The sequence below is a fragment of the Drosophila hydei genome, unplaced genomic scaffold (assembly GCF_003285905.1).
Source record: "Drosophila hydei strain 15085-1641.00,03,60 unplaced genomic scaffold, DhydRS2 tig00000001-arrow-pilon, whole genome shotgun sequence".
Lineage (NCBI taxonomy): Eukaryota > Metazoa > Arthropoda > Insecta > Diptera > Drosophilidae > Drosophila > Drosophila hydei.
Window position 1 is genome coordinate 3,012,643 of NW_022045643.1, and position 21,265 is coordinate 3,033,907.

The 21,265-nt window shown below is 40.5% G+C and overlaps 1 protein-coding gene across 3 annotated transcripts in view; it reads right to left on the reverse strand.

Annotated features, from left to right (window-relative positions):
• The window catches only part of LOC111592318, a 64,336-nt gene that overhangs the window by 6,521 nt on the left and 36,550 nt on the right, over positions 1–21,265 (reverse strand). For 2 of the 3 annotated variants that reach the window (XM_023304435.2, XM_023304433.2), the window contains 2 exons: positions 20,204–20,750; positions 2,705–2,807 (listed from right to left, as the gene is read on the reverse strand). In XM_023304435.2, coding sequence (XP_023160203.1) covers positions 2,705–2,807; positions 20,204–20,630 — 530 coding nt within the window. In that variant the 5' untranslated portion in view covers positions 20,631–20,750. Of the gene's footprint in view, positions 1–2,704; positions 2,808–20,203; positions 20,814–21,265 lie in introns of those variants that run through there. The other variant, XM_023304434.2, reaches the window with a different exon arrangement.

A 21,265-nucleotide genomic window follows, 5' to 3' on the forward strand; every position in this document is an offset into this window, starting at 1 on the left:
CATAAATCGATTTATTTCTCATATATATACATAGATATATGAAGGCATAGTCGTATTCAGAAAGTATTCAGAATGAGCAGCCCAACTGCTGCAGCCCTGTCTGTTCATCTGCACGTCTGTCCGTATGTAAAAAAGCAAGAAGGAATCTCTAACAGCTAGAAACTTAATAGCTCACTTAGAATATTCTTACAGCACGCCCAGCTCAAATTTATAAAATAAAAACTATAAAACTGTCTTAAATTGATAGAGTTTCGCTTGGATGAGCATGGCATGGGCTATCTTCTATTCCTGCCCCTCCAAGGATGCAAGCAAAGCTTTTAGTTAAGACTACACTACCATCCATGCAACTCTTCTGCCATTCCAAGCCAAATACTCAAATACTACTGTAAAAAAAAAGAAAACAAAAAAACTAGGTTACTTAGACAACTCATCTACATGATTTACTCTGTTGAAACCAACTCACTGGACCGTCTACTTGTTTTTGTGTGTTAAAAGAATTGTATATATGTTGTTAGTTGCTATCAACTGGCGCAACATCATTTATTTAACGCTCGTCACTTGGCTGAGCTGTAAGTAATTCGAGCTACAGAGTCAACATTTCAAATCAATGGGACTTTGAGTTTTTCCGACAAGTGGCTCGGCAAAAAGACATTTTAAAGTTAACCGTGTTGCCATTACAGTGTCTAGACATTGAGCAAACATTGTCAGCCCGAATGGCAGGTGCCATTAAAACTCAACTTCTAAGGTGTCCACTAACAAATCATGAGTCGAAAAAAAACAACAAACACACAAACTGCCAGCTGCTGGTGCTGCAGCAACTGCGACAACTGCGGTGCAACATGTGCCGAGCAAATTTATAGCGCCATTAGCCGATCGAGAATTGCATCAATATGCAAATAAGTGTAACCGATATTACATGTAATTGCCGCTAATTTGGCAGCCAACACGTCCGAGCACGACGCCCGAACCCAACTAACATGAAACAGTTGCAAAAACAACTCTGCCTAACTGACTGACTAAAGCTGACGGCAAGGTGAACAGCGTGACAATCCGATTGCTGCCTAAGTGTGTGCTGTGCTGTGCTGCCAGAGGTGGTCAGAGGTGTGGGGCAAGGGGCGAGGAGCGAGCCTAGAGTCCAGCTTAAATAATGACAAATCTAAGCTAGACAAGCAGCGTGTGAATGCGTAGCCAAACATGCATCGAGTAACAGTTATGAGAACACACTCCACATCCAAAGCCAACCCAATTGAACACCCAGCTCATTTGAACTGTCTGTGATATATTAGTTGTTGACTGTGATTCTATGTCTAGCTTCGTTTTTCTGTGGGGTATATTAGCACCCATGAGCCTTGTTTGTATTGCAACTAGCTGGAATAGCCATGCTTTACTTCATGAGGCATAAGTTTTCTAAGCCTTTTTCAAATATAATTTTATATATTTTTTTTATAACTGTTTTACTTTTGACTTTATCCTATATAAACCTAAGTATTCATGTCATTTACTTTTCAGCTATCTACGAAAGTAAACATATATAGGAAACTCCTAGCTAAATTGCCCTGCTCTTATTTACTGTTTGTTCCCATAGGGTATTCCGGCAGTCGTCATTGCTCACGTCAATTGTTTCTCACTTGTCTTGGCATTGTGTTTGTTTGTTCATTTGTTTGTTGTGCTTTGGCAAATTATTTGCGAAATTAATTTTATGCAAACATGCCGCCAAAATACAACAACATGACAATTTAATTGGACGCGACATGTGGCCAGCGTTCGATTGAAAGGCAACGACGGCGACTGCGATGCCAGCAGTGACGGCAACGGCAACGGCAACGGCGACGGCGACGGTGACAGCGGCGCCTGCGCAAACTAAAATTTTGGGTAATTTTAAGCTCGCGTGTTGCCCACGCCCCCGCACACTTGCCACCGCTGCCCACAGCGCCCCTTGACACAACTTATTTGCCTATGGAATCAGCAAATGAATGTCCATTTAAATGTATCTTGTTGCGATTATGGAGTGTACACTGTATGAGTCTGTGTGAGTGACCCACTCTATGACTACAAAAGCATGGCCTGTGGCAAGTATGTTGCCTCGCATAATTGTTGTTGCTGTGTGTGTTTATTTTAAAGAGCAATTAAGTAATAAAGCAATTTCATGTTCTTTTGTTTTGTGCCACGATTATTTTTGCCGCTATTCTGTCCGCTAGGGGGCGCTTCAGAGGTTTCTTTCGGTGGGCGTTTAATTGAATTGCCGTTCGCTGTTGTGTGGGCAAATACATTGTAAATCTAGCCTCAATATATATGTATATATATATAGATAGATAGATGTACATTCATACATTACATATTCGCACTGCTTGTACATATATTCAATTTGTCTTGGCTGTGTAAATGTCGCTGCATGACGGATCGCTGGGGTCGTCTTGAGGTCTGAGTTGAACGTCCGTGCTGGGGCTGGGAGACTGGGCAATGAGACACTCATATCGAACACGTTTTCTATATGGGCATATGGCAAGATATATGTTTATGATGACTAATTGCGGTATTTTTCTAGCTAAATGCCAAAATGTGTCTATTTATTAGCATTTTTATTTATTGCCTGCTGTTTGTCTTAACCAATTAATTTGAATTGTAAATTTATGCGCTTGCTTGCTGGTTTGCCGGCTTTTATTGCTGAAATTTGGCTAACAGAGTTATCAGAGGCCATACATACCTTCTACATCTTAGAAATATGACCATTACAATAGCACCTATAAGACCCGATATGATTGAGACTACAATTAGGGTGAATACCCATCCAAGTTCGCCAGCGGTATCTGCAAAGGAACCATAAAAAATTCAATTAAAACACAAATGAAATGACTTTTTATTAAAAGACACAAAAACCAGATGATCCGGCCGCAGCGGAACTGCGAAACCAGGTGTAATGCTTTTATGATTATGCAATTTTTATAGCGCAATTGCGATAAAGATGATAAATTCATAAGACAAAAAAAAAACAACTTATGAATATGTATATAAAGTTGCACAGCAACAAAATGGAAGAGATACTAGATATGTATCCGAAAGGTGTTTCGTCGACTAGCTGTAAAAACAACAGCAGCAACAAAAATAGGAAGAAGATAAAAGTAGAGCGCATAATGAAAATTCGTGAGTGAAGTCAATTAGGCGCCATCAAAAGAAGTTGGCGATGAGCAGACGATTAAAATTGCTCTCAAAAACTGAAATTAAACGAGCAAACTGCGCGCCTCTCTCTCTTTCGCTCTCTGTTGATAAGCCCCACCATCATCATAGCTCGCCATCTCACTCTCACTCATTTAACGATGCAAAATTAATTACAAAGTTTATTATCTTAACAACTTGAGGCTGCCAGCCGACATTGGCCCCGCTGGTGATTTAGAATATTTATGGCCTCAGTTAAATGAGGCAGGCAATGAATACTGAATTGTTGCCAGAGTGGGGCAGGAGGATACGCCCATGTGGACAATAAGGGTCAGAAGTCAGTAGATGTAGCGAAACACATGCGACTGCGTTTTGACCCTTTTCGCCTAGACCTTATCGAGCTGCGGGCATCTGCAATGGAATGGGCAAAGGCCCGAAAGAGGAGGAAGCGAAGAGCTGCAAGGTGGAGTAACTATGCCAAAAAGGTTAATTTCAGCAAACAGAAATCAACACGCATATAAATATTACAGACAGCCCTCGCAACTGCCACGTTCCATATCCTTTTGATAAAAGCCGGCGAAAATTGTAATAGCCGTGCAGATAAACTTAAGTGGCCGAAAAACATTGTTGAAGGAGGTCAAAGGCTGAATACTCTATAAACTGAGCTGAGATGAGTTCTAAAGTGTAGAGTCTATAGAAGATAGCTTACAAGCTGACTATATAGACCTGACTTTTGATGACGATCATGTTGGAAGATTTATTCTATATTTCCCACACTTAAAGGTGTCTCCCATAGACACATATCTCTTCGTTATACAACAAACTTTATAACAAGTCGCCAGTCAGCGTTGGCATATAAAACTTAATAGAGCATGTAATTAGCTCGTAGATTAGGTTTTGAATGAGTTTTCTTTTTGAAATGGACCCTGGCATCGCATAACTTTGGCCTATTTCGGTTGAAAAATGTGGGTTTGTTTTTTCTTCTTCGTTTTTGTTCGTCAAGCGATCAGGTGGGTCACTTTGGCAGCTATCTCGTTATCCCAGTTGTCAGCTGTTTAAATATTTATGCTGACGGTGCTATAATGAAAGCAAATGCCATTATATTTTGCCCCAGCTTCCGTTATGGCCCGCTAGCCCCCCTGCTGACCCTCGACCGGCGCGACCTTCCATTGTCTTGAGCGCAATAATTCAATTGGCCAAAAACGCAGCCACGAGGCGAACGCTCTGCAAAGCGTAATTAATAACAAACAAAGAGAACGAATGAAAAGTAATTTAGTGCACACTCTTTCTCTCCCTCTTCCTCTCTCCGTGAATTGAGGATGTGGGCGTGGCAGTGCAGCGGAAATGGTCTAATAAGCGGCGCCTTAAAAAAGTGTTGGAAAAAATGCGCGTTAATTGAGGCAAGTTGTTAAGAAAAAGGCTAACAAAAAAGAAAAGAACGAGTAAGCCAATAAAAAAGCAGCTAACGAAACTAGTTAGTAGTTAGCTAGGGCTAATAATATTCGACAATCAGGAAAAGCTTTTGCCATATGTAAAGTCGCAGCGGCGGCTGCTTCTGTAGTTAACTTCCGATTTTATACTGACAAGATATCAAAGTGAATTGCCTGGCTAGAAGAGAGTTGGGAATTAAACTCGAGCCCGCTGAGTTTGTTGTCGGATGCTGTCAGACAAGCATGTTGGCAACAGGATCGTAAAGTTCCACTTGCGACTGACACAAGTTATGGCCCAGTTGCTTTTGGCTTGGTTTTAACAGACTCCCGTTTTGGGGAGGGGAGCCCTTTACTTTACTTATTTATGCCATTCGCCAAAGGGGCTCCAAACAGCCAAGCAACATGCAACAGGTGTGCGTTGCTTCACGCAATGCCAGCAGACAGATGGACAGAGAGGGAGAGTGGGAGAGTGAGAGGGGAAGAGCCGTTGAGTCGACCTGGTCAGCTATTTATTAGCAGTGGTCGAGTCGCTGATCTATTTGGGTTCAGTATGGTGCAGTCTAATTGGCAACTCATTAAAATAATTTCGTGCTGGCCAACGCGGACAATGGACAGCTTGGCTCGTCACATTTTGGCATAGAACATGGCAAAAACTTTTGGTTTTCTTGGAACTTTTAGGACTTGACACGAAAACAACAACAAGAACAGCAGCCGAGAGGCAAAACTGTTGCAGCTGTGCAAATGCAATGCACAAGTTTCCATGGAAATGTAAACTGGGCTTGCATGCCACAGTTGCAGCAGCGGCAGCAGCAACAACAACAACAACAACTGATGCAGCAGCAGCAGCATCAACAGCAGCAGGAGGCATTCGAGATACATCCATCAGATACAAATGGCTGCCCGCAGATGCAACGGCCGCCAACTTGCCTCGCTCGCCTGTCAGCAATTGTAATAATCGATCTGCGCCAACATGATTGATGATGCGACACAGCCAGCAGCCAATCGTCCGCTCACCCTCCCCCAACCCCCATCGCTTCGATGCAGATTTATGGCCAGCCAGTTTTGAGCTTGAGCTGAGCACGCCACACGCCTCCTACATTTGCAAGCTCATGTCTATCTTGAAATGTACAAAAGTCGACACACAATTTCGATTTGGCGACGTTTATGGCGCATTATCGCATAATGCATTTTCCATATGCTAATTTCAACATCAACTGGATTGGCCCTGCCCTCCTGCCTCCGCTCGACGGCCCAAATGTTGTAAATCATACGAAAATTGGCCCACACGCTGCAACTGCAACTGCAACTGTTTGCTGTTGTTGTTGCCGTTGGCGTTGCAGCTGAGCATTTGCCAAACTGTCGCAAAGTTGCATTTTTAATTGCCCCACAAAAATGCCGAAAATGAACTGCAACAACAAGTTGCCACAACGCGCTGCAACAAACATGCTGTTCAGTTAGCTTTTATCTAACAAACGTATCGAAGGCGCAAATGGGCGTGGCCGCATTCGTGCAGCCAGCCAGAAAGCGAAAAAACCGAGCCAAATACGACTCAATTAACAGTCCACACAATTAAATTAAATCGCTCGCATTTGTTTTCAAATTGAGCAATTAAAAAATGATTTAGCGCATTTTTAGCAGCCATTTTTGGGGACTATATTGGGGCACATTTTCGTTTTTGTGGGCGTTCGATTTGGCGACACAGCTCGAAATTTGATTAAATGCAATTAATTAAAAGGAGTTTTTGGCTTGAAAGTTATTTTACCAACGAGCTGACTTGAATTATTTATTGATATAAAAAACAATTTAATTAAAACTGTGACTGATACGCGACAGGGCTGGCGGAATGATGAAATTAACTTAATTATATTGTATTTAAATTAGATTTAAAAAACATTTGCCTTATTGAGAGTGTTTAAAGTCGAATAAAGCTTTTTCCATTAAATATTATTGCAGATTTGTTTAAAAATCATGTGAATATAATAAATAAATATATTCGACTTTCATTGAAGCACGCATAAACAGGCCTTTAGGTCAAGGCAGCTCAAATATATGAAACATAACTAAAGAAGAACTGTCAGCTGCCTTTCTGTGCGATTCTCAGAATTTAAGAGCAAAAAGAAAGCAACAAATTATTTGCAGTTAAAAGGAAGTAGCATATGTAGGCCAAAAAGTCAAAGGCAGGCAACATAAAGTTGCGAATGCCCCCCACACACGACACATGCGCATATTCCATTACACACACAACATATGGCTGCTCTCGCTCAACAGAAGGCATAAACAGAATTAAATGACAAATTAAATAATGTCAGCAACGCGGCGGTTGGCAAAAGGTTAAAGCCATAAAAATAAGGGCCAACTTTGCGGCTCAGAGTACCCAAAAAGTCAATATAATAAATTACACGGCGACAGTGGCGATAATCAAATGAACAACAGCAACAACAATAACAGAAGAGACAACAACAAAAAGTGCAACATGCGTTGGCCAATTCTTTAGCGGCATTTTTTGGCATTTAAATACACGCTCGAAAAGTGAAAGAAGGTATATGGGCTAACAGCAATGTACGACTTAAGACGGCAAACCTGAGACTTTGGAAATATACTTAACATCTTAGGCCTTTTAGAGGTAGGCTGGGTCATTTTTCTTAGGGAACTTAGAGTTAGACTGAACGAGACTGCGATATAGCTAAAGCTCTTGTATGTCAGAGACTGGGTTATAGCTAAAGCTCTTATAAGCCAAAGACCTGACTCTACCTATAGCTGTCGTAAGCCAGAGACTGGGCTTTATCTAAAGTTCTTGTAGACCAACAAATCAATAAATTTAGTGATCGGCCCAAAATTAACTCATCTTAAACGAGTATTACTTCATCAATTACACCCGTTTGCAAGGCTTCTTCCCGTTTTTTGTTGTCATTGCCAAAAGTCGTTAAAAAAACGCACAAAAATTTTTGCAGCCGCTGCAAATTGTCAGCGAATTAAAAAAAAACGAGAAGGAAATAAAAATTAAATTGAATGCGCAAGCGCGCAGACAAGCGACAGTGAAACAGTGACAGGGAGAGGAACAGTGACTCCGAACAGGAACCTGGGGAACAGGACCCCCAGCGGCGGCGCCACCAGATACAAGATACAGATACGAACGCGATTGAGAATGTGAATGCGAATGCGAATGCGAATGCGAATTGTCGCTGCGGATGTTGCGTATGCCGAAAATTTCAACAGAAGTTTTGCTCGGCCAAATATTTCACGTGAAATTTTGGTGTTTTTGGTGGCCTTTCGGGTCGGCCGTCAAGCTGTGGGTCCCCACTTAATTACATTGGAGACTGGCTAATTTTTGGGCCTTGTTTTGTAATTTGTTGCGCTGACAAGTGAGTAATTTGTGCAGCGGTCGTTCGCATTTGAAGCCAAATCCTTTGGCCAAGCACTGTTTTTCAATTTTAGGCCAGCCAATAACAACAATTACACGCAATTACGTGAATTGAGTCGTCCAAAGGCTGCAGCAGGCGCAGGCGCTGGGGCGGGGCAGAGTGGGACGTGGGGGTCAGACAGCCAAAGAGTTAACATGTAAATGCATTTGAATTGAGTGAATCCCTCCCTGTCTGCCTCTGCCTCTGCCTCTGCTTCTGCCTCTCTCTCGCAGCTCAGTGAATTGCTTTGGGCCATTGTCTGTGCCTTTGTGCACCTTTTTGGTCTAATTAAGCGCCACAATTAAGTGCAAATGCGTTCCGTGCGCGTGTGTGTGTGCGTGTGTGTGCGTACGTGTGTTTAGTAATGTGAGCCGTAATTACGCATTGCAGACGACGTCGAGGCGAGCTACCACAGTTTCGTTTTTATGGCCTCACTTTAGGCCTTACATAAATTGTTCTAGCCGAGAGCCGACGAAATGTTGCAACTGTTAATTTGTGGTCAATACCGCACTCGGCTCTTCCACCCTTGGGCTACTTGTTTCAGTGTTTGTTTATAGTTTTTTTGTTTTGGTAAATTACTTTTTCGGCAGGTGAGCAAGAAATAACAAAGCCAACCACCACCTTTGGCTACTGGGCACATCATTAGCTTTGTATATTCCGAAACTCAAAACTACTAATGACTTAATTTTACCACATAAAAAACTGTGCGGGGGAAGCTATTTTATAAAAAAGAAAAAACAAAACAAAAACAGGTGCAATGATGTGTACATATTGCTGTGATAATCTTCACTTCTAATCTGATCTTATGTCTTTAGAAAAGTAAGAGTAGAGTGCGATGCCGATGCTAACTGAAAGAGTTTCGCAACATTGAAGTCTGCTTCCAACTAGCTGCAAGACACGCCCTACGATACAACTCTGAAAGTTGTCATGCTGAAATTTGGTGACTCAGTCAACTCACAACGAGCGCTCATCAATTGAACGTTGCGAACATGCGACACGCCTCAAATATTTTCTCTGGAGCTGCGTCAAGTCCTTAGTTCGAGGCCAATATTCGATATCCTATGCCTGGATTATTGAAATATTAAAAGTCTTTTAACAAAGCTGTGCTGGATATTTAAAGAATGCGCTTTCATACAAAATGTCATGGATAAAGCTTTAAAATAAAGCCAGAGACCAGGTAATATCTCAAAACGTTTATGTTTGCTCTTATTTGGTCACCCTGTATTTTCTAAATGAGTTTTAAGGACACGTCTGCATTTGATTTGAACTTGTCAAAATTTCGACTTCCCTTCGCTCTCCCTCTCACTCTCTGTCTGTCTTTCTCTCTTTTCAATTTCAATTCAAGAAGTTTTTCGTTCTTCAATGAAATTGTTTAAATTAATTTTGCATCTTTTAAGTTGGCACCCTTGAATTTTGGCAGCTTGAGCTTTCGGCTGCTAACTGAATGTGTCTGCCAAGTTTTTCTTTTCGACTTGATTACTGGCATTTGAAAAGAAAATTTGTTGGCCTTTTGGCTTGTGCACGCCTGGATTGGCGAAATGCCAAAGAGCCAAATGTCTTGGCAAGTAAAAGCAAAAATCTGTTTACTGTCAGAACCAAAAATTATATATAAATTCAATTATGCTAAAGTATGGGCCGAAATTGAATTTGACTTGACTTTTTTTTTGTTTTCTTTTGTTTTGTTTCAGAGAAAGCTACAATTTGCTTTGGGCCGTTTGGATTTCGGGTAATGTCAACATAAATTATAATTTATAGCATTGCTAGTGGAAATTAGGAAATTACAGAAGGCATGAAACATTTCCCACATAAACATTGATTAATTGCCAAAAACAATTAGTGCATTAACACGCTTACGCAAAGTCAGTAAAAAATGATAGAGGAGCTCGTATATATACGTATAACATAACTGGAGAGGGGCGCGCGAGGTTCCAGTTTGTAGTCGGGGCATTTCACTTAAGCCGCGTGCATAAATTAAGACTCACAGTTGCCACATAAATTAGGCATTACCAGGCTGATAGGGATCGGCCACGAAAAGAGAACCAAAGCAAATTAAAATCGAGTGTGTAAAACAGTAAGAAATGAAACGAATGTTGCCGCCGTCATATGTCAAAGCGCGAGAAGCGCATAGAACGGCACCAACCCAAAACAGCAGACGAAGAAAGAGATCAAATCTCCATATAAGTTATTAATATGAAAGAGACCAACGAGACTTAAGCCTCATTCCATATGCAAGCGTCTTCAGCATTGAAGCATAATAGTTGGCCTACAGATTTGCATACCAGTCTTTGATATTGTCCATATAAATAATCCAAAAAATTCCAGAGTGTGCTAGCTAGAATGTCTCAATTATGAGCGCCAGCTGCTGCCATTTCCATTCCCATTCCCATACCCAGACTACTGGCCACATCTTGTTGCTCTCCTCAGTCTAACCAAATGCATTTGCATAACAATGCCAACAAATTATCTGCTAAACATTTGTGTAATTATTTAGAATGCCAAGTTATGCGGCTCATGCATATAGATATATATGTATATATATATTTAAGAAATATTTTTTCGGCTCACTTCATTTGTTTCTCTTTCAGCTCATCTAATGTTGAAAAATGTCTTAATTGAATTTGATGTCTCTTTTGCTGGAATAAAACCTTTTAGGCATTTCTTATTCTTTTCTCCCGACTCGAATTCAAATTTAAATGTCATTGCCACGAAGTGACAACAGTTTTATGTGGCACACCGTGGTGCACCCTTAGCCCTAGCCTAACCTTAGCGCTCTGATGCTTATCTGTGAATCGGGCGGTATACCAAATGCTTTGCTCATTAGGTTTATCACACAAACATTTCACCTTTTGTCCTTTTTTTCTGTGCCCATTGAAACTGAGAGTTGGCAGTAGGAGTAGGAATAGGAATTGGAGTTGGAGTCAGCGTCGGCGTCATTCGAGTTATGGTCAGGTAGTTTTTGCTTCTCTACAGGTAAATAAAGTCAGTTCCTGTTGCCGCATGATAAATGTATTTATTGTATTCTATATAAAATACTCAGGTGTTTGCCTGTTCACTAGGAAATTAAGAAATTCAATAGAAAGCCGAGACTTTAAGCAAGATAAATTGATTTGCTTGCCTCTTAACTAATTAGAATGGTATTATTTGTAGCATTAAGCAGCATTTATCAAAAACTTGATTCACTATGGCAGCGAAGGAAACCGAACAAAAAAAATGAACTGAAATTTATACTCTCGACTCGAGTGGAAAAGTCTCTGCGAGAGTTTTCAGGCAACCTATCAATGCCAGTAACTCATTTGCCAAGTGCCCAACCCTCAGCTCGAGAAAGCCATGCTCTTTGCCACGTTCAACTTGGCTAAGACAAACAAAAACTTTGGCAGTCAAATGACAAATGGAGCCGCATGGAAATTCAAGAAATGCTCCACTTGCCAGGAAATGAAAATCGAGCGAAATAGAGAAATACACGAGGGTGGGGCAACAGCAATGTGGGAGGCTGGTGGCGGTTGGGTAGAGAAGGCGCTGCACATTTTACAATATTTATTGCTTAGGCTAAAAACTTTTTGCCAAGTTGAATTTTAATTAGTTTAGTATATATATATGGCTTTTACATTTCCACGCGCTGCCGCTGCTGCGCAAAAACTTGGCGCAAATATAAATCTATTGTAATTTTCTACAAAAGCCACGGCCCTACCCACCACACACACTCACACACACACACACGCATTCAGGCGTAGTCAAATAGACGCCCTAATTTGTGTCGCAAAGTTTTCGGCAGCGCCAATTAGGCTGAAAGTTATGCACCCGCCAAAGATAATATTAATATTGGAGCAACAACAAAAACAAAATGCAAATTGCGCATTTTAATGAAGCGAAAAATCAAATTTAAATATGTCCAACAAAATTATACAACACTGTTAATTGGTGCAGAAAGTGCTTGACTCTACTTTATTTATGAGTTCCCAAAAAAAAAATATATAAAATTCTATTCATGTCGCTTAGCTGAAATATTTCTGGAATAGCCATATGAAAAATGCATAAAAAATTGAAACACACCCACCTAAAAAAAACATAAAATAAAATAGAATTTAATGGAAAACTCATGCATCAGTTAATAGTTGCCGCGGCTGATAATTTATATGGCGCATTAGAACAGAATTTGAGATTCGAATTGGTTTTTAGCAGAGAAAGTAGCCGTGAGGCAACTATTTTACTTATCTATGCTGCAAGCTCTTCGGCCATCAAAAATCGCCCTTCCGAGCTGTTGACGTAAGTGGGTAAATAATAAACCAAAAGTCAACCGAATGCAACATAATAAAAGACAATTAAATAAACAAGTTACGTCGTAAAAGGGCACACAATTTAACTGTTGATGCGTATCGCTATGCAAATGCAAAACGAGACCTTAAAACATCACAAGCCCTGGAGAGAAATGTAACTAGACAAACCACAGCCTTTATATCAGCAGGCACGATCGTCGAGGCAGGGCCAAAGTCAACAGTTATATCGGGGCTTTATCAGGGCGAATGCATCGCCTAATCAAAATTTAAACAGTAGAGGACAGCGAGCGGCGAGCGGAGAGAGACTCATAAAATGCGCACAAAGGTGCCTCTGACTGACTGCCAAGGGGGCTGACCAGGTGTATATCAACAGACCACTGAAAATCGAAACTAAGTCCAAGCAACGTTCTCGTAACACTCGTAAACATACTTCAAATTAGTAGAGCATTAGGTGTTATAGTAAACATGGCACCGGGAGCTCGATTCGAGTCTCTAGTTTCTAGTTTCTTGTGTCTCTTGCTTGTTGCAGTTGTTATGTCGTTGCCGTTGTTGTCAGTTCATAAAAACTTTTTATGATCTCTGGCCAATAGTCCTTCAGTGTGTGGGTTTTATGACTTTTCTGTCAGGCGGCCACTCGCCCATTGAACGAACAGCTGTCCCCAAAAGCCGCACCACGTTGACCACAACACACTATGCACACCTGTTAGCTCTGCAGCCTGTGCACCGTTGTGGCTAGCTGCTAATCGGTGTCACTCGACATGATGCCCCTGCTAACTGCTAGAGAATTGCATTGCACTTGACAGCTTTTATGGTAATTTTTAATTTATTTCGCTGACGATCTTTAACTCCAGTAAGTGGCGAAGCTCTTTAAAATTAGAAGATTCGAGCTAGGAATTACATATATTAACTGAAATTTATTGGAATTTGAGTAAAATTGAAATCTTATCTTGAAAGAAAGATTATTATGATAAGCATAAACAGTTTTGCTGCTTTTGGTTAATTTGAGGTAATAACTAATATTAAAAATAAACATTGTCATGAAAATCCTCTTATATATTTTATATATATATATTTTCACAACTGAATTAAACCAATATACAAATAATCTAAGAGAGAAGTTATATAGAAAATATTGTCACGCATCAAATATTGAACTGTTTTTACTTTATATAATTTTGAAGTCAAATATTAGAAAGACTATGGCAAGCAATATTTTTTTATTTTAAACAGAAAGTAAGATACAAAAACTACTTTGCCAAAATATATGCCTGTGAGGCACTCCGAATTGATGCAGAACTTCTTCTTATTATTTACCTGCTTTCACCTCCCATTTATCTAACCTTACACAGCTTCCTGCCCATCTGTCTGCTCGCTGCACTCCATAAGTCCACTATGCGAGTTAGAGAATTTCTTCAATTTTCTAAGTAAATAAATACTAAATAGAGAGGAGCGTCACGCCCGCAATTTTAATGCTGACTGACGCTCATAATTATCCGCGCATGGATTTTCAATTAGGCGAAATTTATGTGCATTTTTCGAATGCTCACGGCTCATTAGTAAATTAGATTTTTCAGCACTAAAAATAACGCCCACTTTGCCCACAGTCCACAGTGTCAGCCCCAGCCCCAGTCAAAAATGTGAATCGCGAGGCGCGTGCTGGCAGAGTTTCAAAGAATTTTGTCGCCTGGCTGCAAAATTTCGAAAGTTTTAGAATACTGAAAACGTTTTTGTGATAATGCGCTGCTAATGAGCTCGAGGGGAAAAGTGTAAGGAAAATTGATTTTTCATTTGTTTTTCTTCTTCTGGTTTTTGTTGCCTGCAATGCAAAATCAAAGTTGTCGAAGATGAAATACTCTTCAAGACTAAATAAATAAACTATAAATGCATATCAAATATCTGTTGAGCTAGAGCGGGAGTCCACAAATCTATTTCAGTCACACATCCTTATCAGATGTATATGCATATATAGCACATCTATTTATATAGCATAGTTTGCATACTCTCTCTCCCTCTCTGTGCTGTTAGGGTATAACAAAAAACAAATAAGCGTATGTTTATGTTTGGGCAGGAAAACTGCGTCTACGATTTCCTTTGATGTTGTTGTCGCCAAAGCAGGCGACAGAGACACAGAAAGAGAGCGAGAGAGCTAGCTAGCGGGAAAGACAATGTTTCGCTGGATTTGTTTTTGCGGTGGCGTGTTGCTGACATCTCCTACTTGAGGCCTCTTTGATCTTGCGTCTGTTTTCGTAGCGTAGGGTGCCCTTCGGGGAACGCACCCATTGCCTCAATAATTAGTAACAAAATGAGCATAAATTGTAATTAAAAAGTGAAACTATTTTAATCAGTATTTCAGCAATTCTATTAAATGGCAATGGGAATGGCAGTCCCGCCCACACTGCCCCTCATCTCGATTATCTGCTGTCTGAACTGAGTTTGGCGCCCGCATTTTGCAGCAGCAGCCTGTGCCTCTGTGTGTGGTCCAGTTGCTGCTGTTGGCTCCTCTTCCTGTGCTGCTCCCGCTTTTCCTATACTTGCCCGTGGCACGACTCGCCCTAATTGATTAAATGAGAAACAAAGCAGCGTGCAATATGCAGCAGTCGACGTTGACGATGCCACAATAAAAATGCAAAATGTAAACAAAGTTAAAAATATTATGCTGGCATACCAACACACACACACACACATGGATAGACATCGCATATCAACACCCCCATATAACACGAACAATATCGCCGCAATATTTTACTAAATGCGCTGCCTGTAATCATAATTTTTCGATCTTCGGAGCTCAACTTGTTTACTTTTTACCATAAAAACCGCTAAAAGCAAAAAAAAAAAAAAAAACTAAGAAAAACTGTGAAAAAAGTTGAACTGAAGAAGTTAAACAAACGAAGCAGAAATTATGAAAATTCCATGAAAATAGCAAATAAGTTTTCTCGCTGCTTGGCTGCTTGACTGCTTGGGTGTGGAGTTCCTCCTGCGTCGCACTCTGGTTCAGCTTGCATTCTCTCTCTGTGTGTATTATGTTTACTTTTTTATGGCCTCCGGCCGCAGTGCGTTGCAACAATTATACGACTGAGAGCACAGCACAACAAAACTCAAACAAAAACAGAACCAACGAAAAAAACAACACAATCTGCAAAGCAACAAAACATGAGAAGAATTCACTCATTTCCGCTTACAAATTTGAATAGTTCTTGGCCGAAACAGAGGCTGTTTTTAGAGACAGAAGAAGTCGAAAAAATTGTGGCATTTGCGGTTTTTTTTCGTTCATAATCTACAGATTAGACTCATATTATTGTTTTCTTCTTTATTTTGCTTTAGTATTGGCTGAACGGCAGGCGTTAACGAGCCAATGCCAGTGAGCAAACAGTTCATGGGGCGTATCCGACCAAACGATGCGGAAAAGTTGAAAATCATAATTGCTTCTTGAAAGCGAGCAGCAAGAAAATAACAAGGCATTCCGGTATTCAATATAATATTTATTTAATGTGCCATATAATATTTGTTTTGAGTACTTTTGCCATGGTATGTGCACTGAGTGGCCCCAGCATTTATGGCAATATATATTAAGAGACAGAGAGAGAGCGAGAGCGAGAGATGAAGCGCGATCAACTTTATGCTAAACAACTAGGCAATTAAGAATTGCCATTTTTTAATGCCTTGTCTATTCCCTAATGAGTTTTAAGTATGCGCATAAAAAGTAGTTTAATTTGAGCCGTGTTAACATTTGTGCCTCTGGCTTTCGCTCAGTGTACTCAGTGCTCGAAAGTATGCTATAAATTGATAATGGATATGCTTAAATATCGTTTATTGTTATTGTGTTGGCTTTACAGTTTCGATATATAATTCCATATAAAAGAGCGCCAGCAGCTGCTACTCTCAGCCATCGCTTAGCCAGCTTCAACAAGCATTGTAGCTGGTAATCGGGCTGAAGCACTTTGAATAGCTTTTGCTGTCCATAAATCTGTCAATAATTGTTACGTCTATAGCCTTACAATATTTATGGTGTTTTGTGGCACAATGGCATTATGCCATTTATGATATCAGCCCAGTGGGTGGGCTCGAAGTGTTTAAGTCTTTACAGCATACGCCCCATCATTCAGAGCCTTTGGAAACTTTGGACCCACTGTTGGGCTCTGCATTAAATAAACAACTTAAATTTATTTATGTGATTTTATGTATATTTCGCCACAACAATAAAAATATCAAAAGTGCCAAAGGCGGCGGGTCGAAGCAGCCTTTAACAGCTGCTGCTGCTGTCGGGTTTTGGTTTGCCTTTGTCATTGTTTGTTGCCACACAAAGTCCTTTTTGTGGGTTCCTTGGGCCAAGTTGTTACATTTTTATTGTGCTACAAATTGCTGTAAATATTTGCGGAATGTCGAATTGTTAACCCTTTTTTCTCTCTTGATTATACTTGTCGGACCCAGCCCCAATTCTCACAAAGCTGGTCATAAAAACGACTAAGGCGTTGCATAAATTATACTCAAATATTCCATCTAAACAATCAAGCCGTGAACTTAATTTGCCATAAACTGACGCTCAAGGTGAGCGATGGGCAGGTGAATATGAGGTGGAAAAGAGCATGCGTGGCGATTAATATCGTATATATAATATCGTTTATATTGAGCAGATTTTCATAGATATGCCAAATCAAAGCAGGAAACTAAGATATATCTTATATAAATTATAGTGCCAACTGCACAGAATATATTTAGATTTCATTATAGACTTGGATATGAAATAGAAAGAGGATGTTTATATACTAAATTAATATGAAAAAATATGGATCAATGGGAGAGTCTTTATAGCTTTGTTCTTATCTGCCAATCAGTCTGACTCTATATAAAAGAGGCTTTCAGTCGTTTAATCTATAGAAAGAAGAGGAAACTCTGATATCTGAAAAGTCCAGATAGTGTAGGAAGGCTGTATTATATATCTGTCATATGAGCCATATGCTTTAAGCTCAGCTTTCGTGTAAGCCTACGGCAACTTAAATATCTTATCATCGAAATCGTCGTGTCTTCCATTCATATATTTCCCCAGTTTGCCATTTTAGCCTTCTCTAATGGCACCCAATTGCCAACTGACTAACAAGCAGCGTGCAAAATTCGCTGCGGCTCGAAGTTTTGCGCTCATAATTTAGACATTTCGGGCGGTTTCGACCTTTTGATATTTTGCTAGAATTGCGGAAAGTTCTGGGAATTGTCTGCCTGGGCGCCCGAAAAAATGTGTCGCAAACAAAAAGATTGTTGCTGTTGTTGCTTGTGTTTTGTGTTGCCGTCGAAGCGACAGAATTTCGCATGCCATTTGATTAATTGCCATGCAAATTATGGTGTAAATATAATAACATTTTATTCAGCTGTCAATTTGAGCGGCAAACAAAACGAAACAGAAATCTAGACATGGGCCACGACATGCAAAAGCTCAATTTGCCAGGGCTCCAGCGGATGAAGCGAAGTGAATGGCATTCGCTGCAGCCGAGGCACGACTCGATGTTGGCGACTTGGGCTTGGTGTAGCGCAGCACAGCAACTGCTCTGGCCGAAACAACCAAAACACCTAGGCACAAAATTAAGACATTAGTCAAATGCTTTTTTTTCCACTGCTGTTGTGGCCTGTTGCCGTATGGAGAAGCTGTTGCCGCTTAATCCCTTCAAAAAAAAAAAAAACAAGCTTGGGCCGCTGCCGCCGCAGGTATTTCCAGGGAACTGACCAGTTATGCCCGCTCCACTAGTCCAGGCGAGTGTTGCAAATTAGTTGACACGTTGGCAGCGGTTGGGGCAAACGCCGGCAGCAGACGGCGCGACGGCGCGACAAACAGTCGGCATGAATAAAGCCATTTATACAAATATATATATATATATATATATATATATGTATATATATAAATATATATGTATAGCTCCATATGAGCGCATGATGAGAAATACTGAAATGTTTGCCCCAGTCTATAATTAGCCTAATAACCCGGGCAACGGGCAACGGGCAACTGGCAACGGGCAACGGTCTCTGCCTTGTTTTTGGCCGCCAGCTGCAATAGTAGGCTTCGCCTACTCCTGCCACAGCACCGACCCCGGCTCTTCCTGCATAATGACTTCAATTTGCGCTGAAAGCGATTCCTGGAAATCAAATACGGCAAACGGCTAAATGCCATGCCACATATACCCTCCATCCACTCATCCTCATCCTCATATTTGCTGGATATGCGAATGTGGCCAACGGTCATTTGGTATTCGCTTTGTGCATTTGCTATTTGGTATTTGGGCTATTCAAGGGGTAACTTCTAACAAGTTTTCAACAGTTGAGCTTTGATTGGGCCTTGTGGAATTAATATGCACATGAATTTAGCAGGAAAAAATTTAGTGTATGGCGAACAATGAAGAATTTGCCGTATTTGAAGTTTATAAAGTACATATAGGAAGTATACATGAAGTATATGAAGCATATGAAGCGTATAAAGCATGTAAATGATGCAAAACATTTTAAATATGCAAGCATTATTTGAGGAATATGAAGTTAATGAAAAGTGTGGAGTTTCAGAATTATTTTAACTATATGATCGTATAGAACGTTAATGAAGTAAAAGAAATTATGAAGTATATGAGATATATAAGGCATATAAAGTATATAAGGTATATAAAGTATTAAAGAATATAAAGTATACAAAGTATATTAAGTATATAAAGTATATAAACTATATAAAATATATAAAGTATATAAAGTATTTAACGTATATAAAGTATACAAAGCTTATAAAGTATATGAAGTATATAAAGTATACAAAGTATATAAAGTATATAAAGTATATAAAGTATATAAAGTATATAAAGTATATAAAGTATATAAAGTATATAAAGTATATAAAGTATATAAAGTATATAAAGTATATAAAGTATATAAAGTATATAAAGTATATAAAGTATATAAAGTATACAAAGCATATAAAGTATATAAAGTCCATAAAGCTTACGAAGTGCATGAAGTCTATATAATACATATACATTTATAATTTCATTTATTTATCATCCACTTAAGAGTCCAATCAGATAAGGGATTATACAGGTTTTCATTAAGACTATATACCAATACTAAGATATACCCCATTTCCATTTCATGCCACTTCCGTTTCCAGACTTCTCTTCAAAAATTACTCCGGCACTTATCTAATTGTGACAAGATCTATTTCAGTTTTAATTTAATACGCCTCGCAGATAGCCGCGTGTGTATTGCTTTATTTCTGTTCAAATAAATTAAAGAAAAATGCTTTATAAGCAGCCCAGTGGAAGCGTCTAGGCAGAGTCCTAATCTTAAGCATCAGCTGCAGCGGGCTCTGCTGCTGCACACGCCCACTGCCTCATATTTTTCATGATGTTTCGTCTAAGCCAAGTTACACTGAGGTCTGCAGCGCCCTTTTCGCCCCGCCTTCTTTCTACTTTTTGCGCGATTTTACAAGCGCAGAGACAAATGACTGAAGCGAGCGATGGCTGCGATAGGAGCAGCCGCGATCACCGAATCCAGGCAGGGAACGAGGCAGGGAACGCCTAAGCCAAAGGCTGTGCCACCAAGAGTTATGCGCAAAATTAAATTTGCAAACGCAAGTGAAGCGGCAGCAGCAGCGGCAGCAGCTCCAACCGGCCCAGACCCGGCCAAGAGCCGGAAAAAGTTGGGCTTTTGAAAAATACAGCGCCGAAAAGCAATCGCGCCACGCACGCCCAACATCAGTTTGATAAATTGATATCAGCGATCGATGTGCGGCGATGCGCGGCGTTGCTCGGCTAGCGCTGCACCGATAACTCGTATTGTCTTGTTGAGGATGGGCTGAGTTTTTAATTGAAAAAAGAGGCAAACAGAAGAAAGAAACACAACTACAATGCGGGGCTTAAGGGCCCATTACTCAAGGGGGAGGGCTTAGTGGGAGGGCAAGGAAGACATCGGTACTCACCTATCGAACCGTCTAGGGAGTAGGCATTACGCTGCCAGGCCCACGTGCATAGATCACAGGTGGTCAGGCCGTCAGCGGCGACGCTTTCATCCAGAAAGGGTGGACGCGGCGGCGGTGGCACAAAATGTCCGTTCCACAGCCCATTCTCGCTGGCATCGAAGGCCAGCGGCGAATCGAACGTGTCCACCTCAATGGCATTGGACCACCAGTCGTCGTCCAGCGGATTATAGCCAGCACTGGCGCCGCCCAGTTCGGTTGGATCGGGCGCAGCCAGTTGGCTGTCCATGTTGGGATCTGGTTGATTCGCGGGCGTTGGATGCGCCGCCAGCGAATCCAGTCGAGAGTTGGGAAACGCTGAACGCAGCGTCGTTGTTGCCTCATCCTGATAAATATCCGCGCCGCCAGCGGCCGGCTGCCGTGAAAACATTTTTCCTCTCACAGCTCAACCGAGCACGCGGCTCACTCAGCTGGGCGACAAGTGTCTCTGCGGAGCACTGTCAATGCATCAGCCACATGGATTGCGTGCTGGGTGTTCCGACAAACGAGACTGCAAAATATGAGCAAAAATGGAGAGAAAAAATTAAATAAATATAGTTGAGCACATTTATTAAAAAACTTGTCACAAATTATTAAAGCCAGCCAAAAATGTTGCCAAATAACGTCAAATTTAAATTTTTAAAGCCACAACTAACTACCACAACGGCAGCATGTTAGCACTTTTTTGAAAGTTGTTCCCCCAAAAAGTTGCAATTTATTTTTTAAAATATATGAATGCATATGCTACGGCTTGTATAACATAAAAGACATTGTTCAGGCCATGCAAGACTCTAGATGCATAGCAGGTTCAGTTAGCGAATTAATTTACAATATGATTTCGAAATAGTTTAGTTGTGATATATGTGATATATGATATGTGTGTCATATACGATATTTTGTGAATCATGAGATTTTAATTAAGGCTTTAACAAGTTTTATTAAAAAACTTATATCAGTATAGCTGGCTTGTGGTACTTACTTTGCTGCCTATTGCCCATCTAAAGAAACTCAATCTCAACAAGCAAG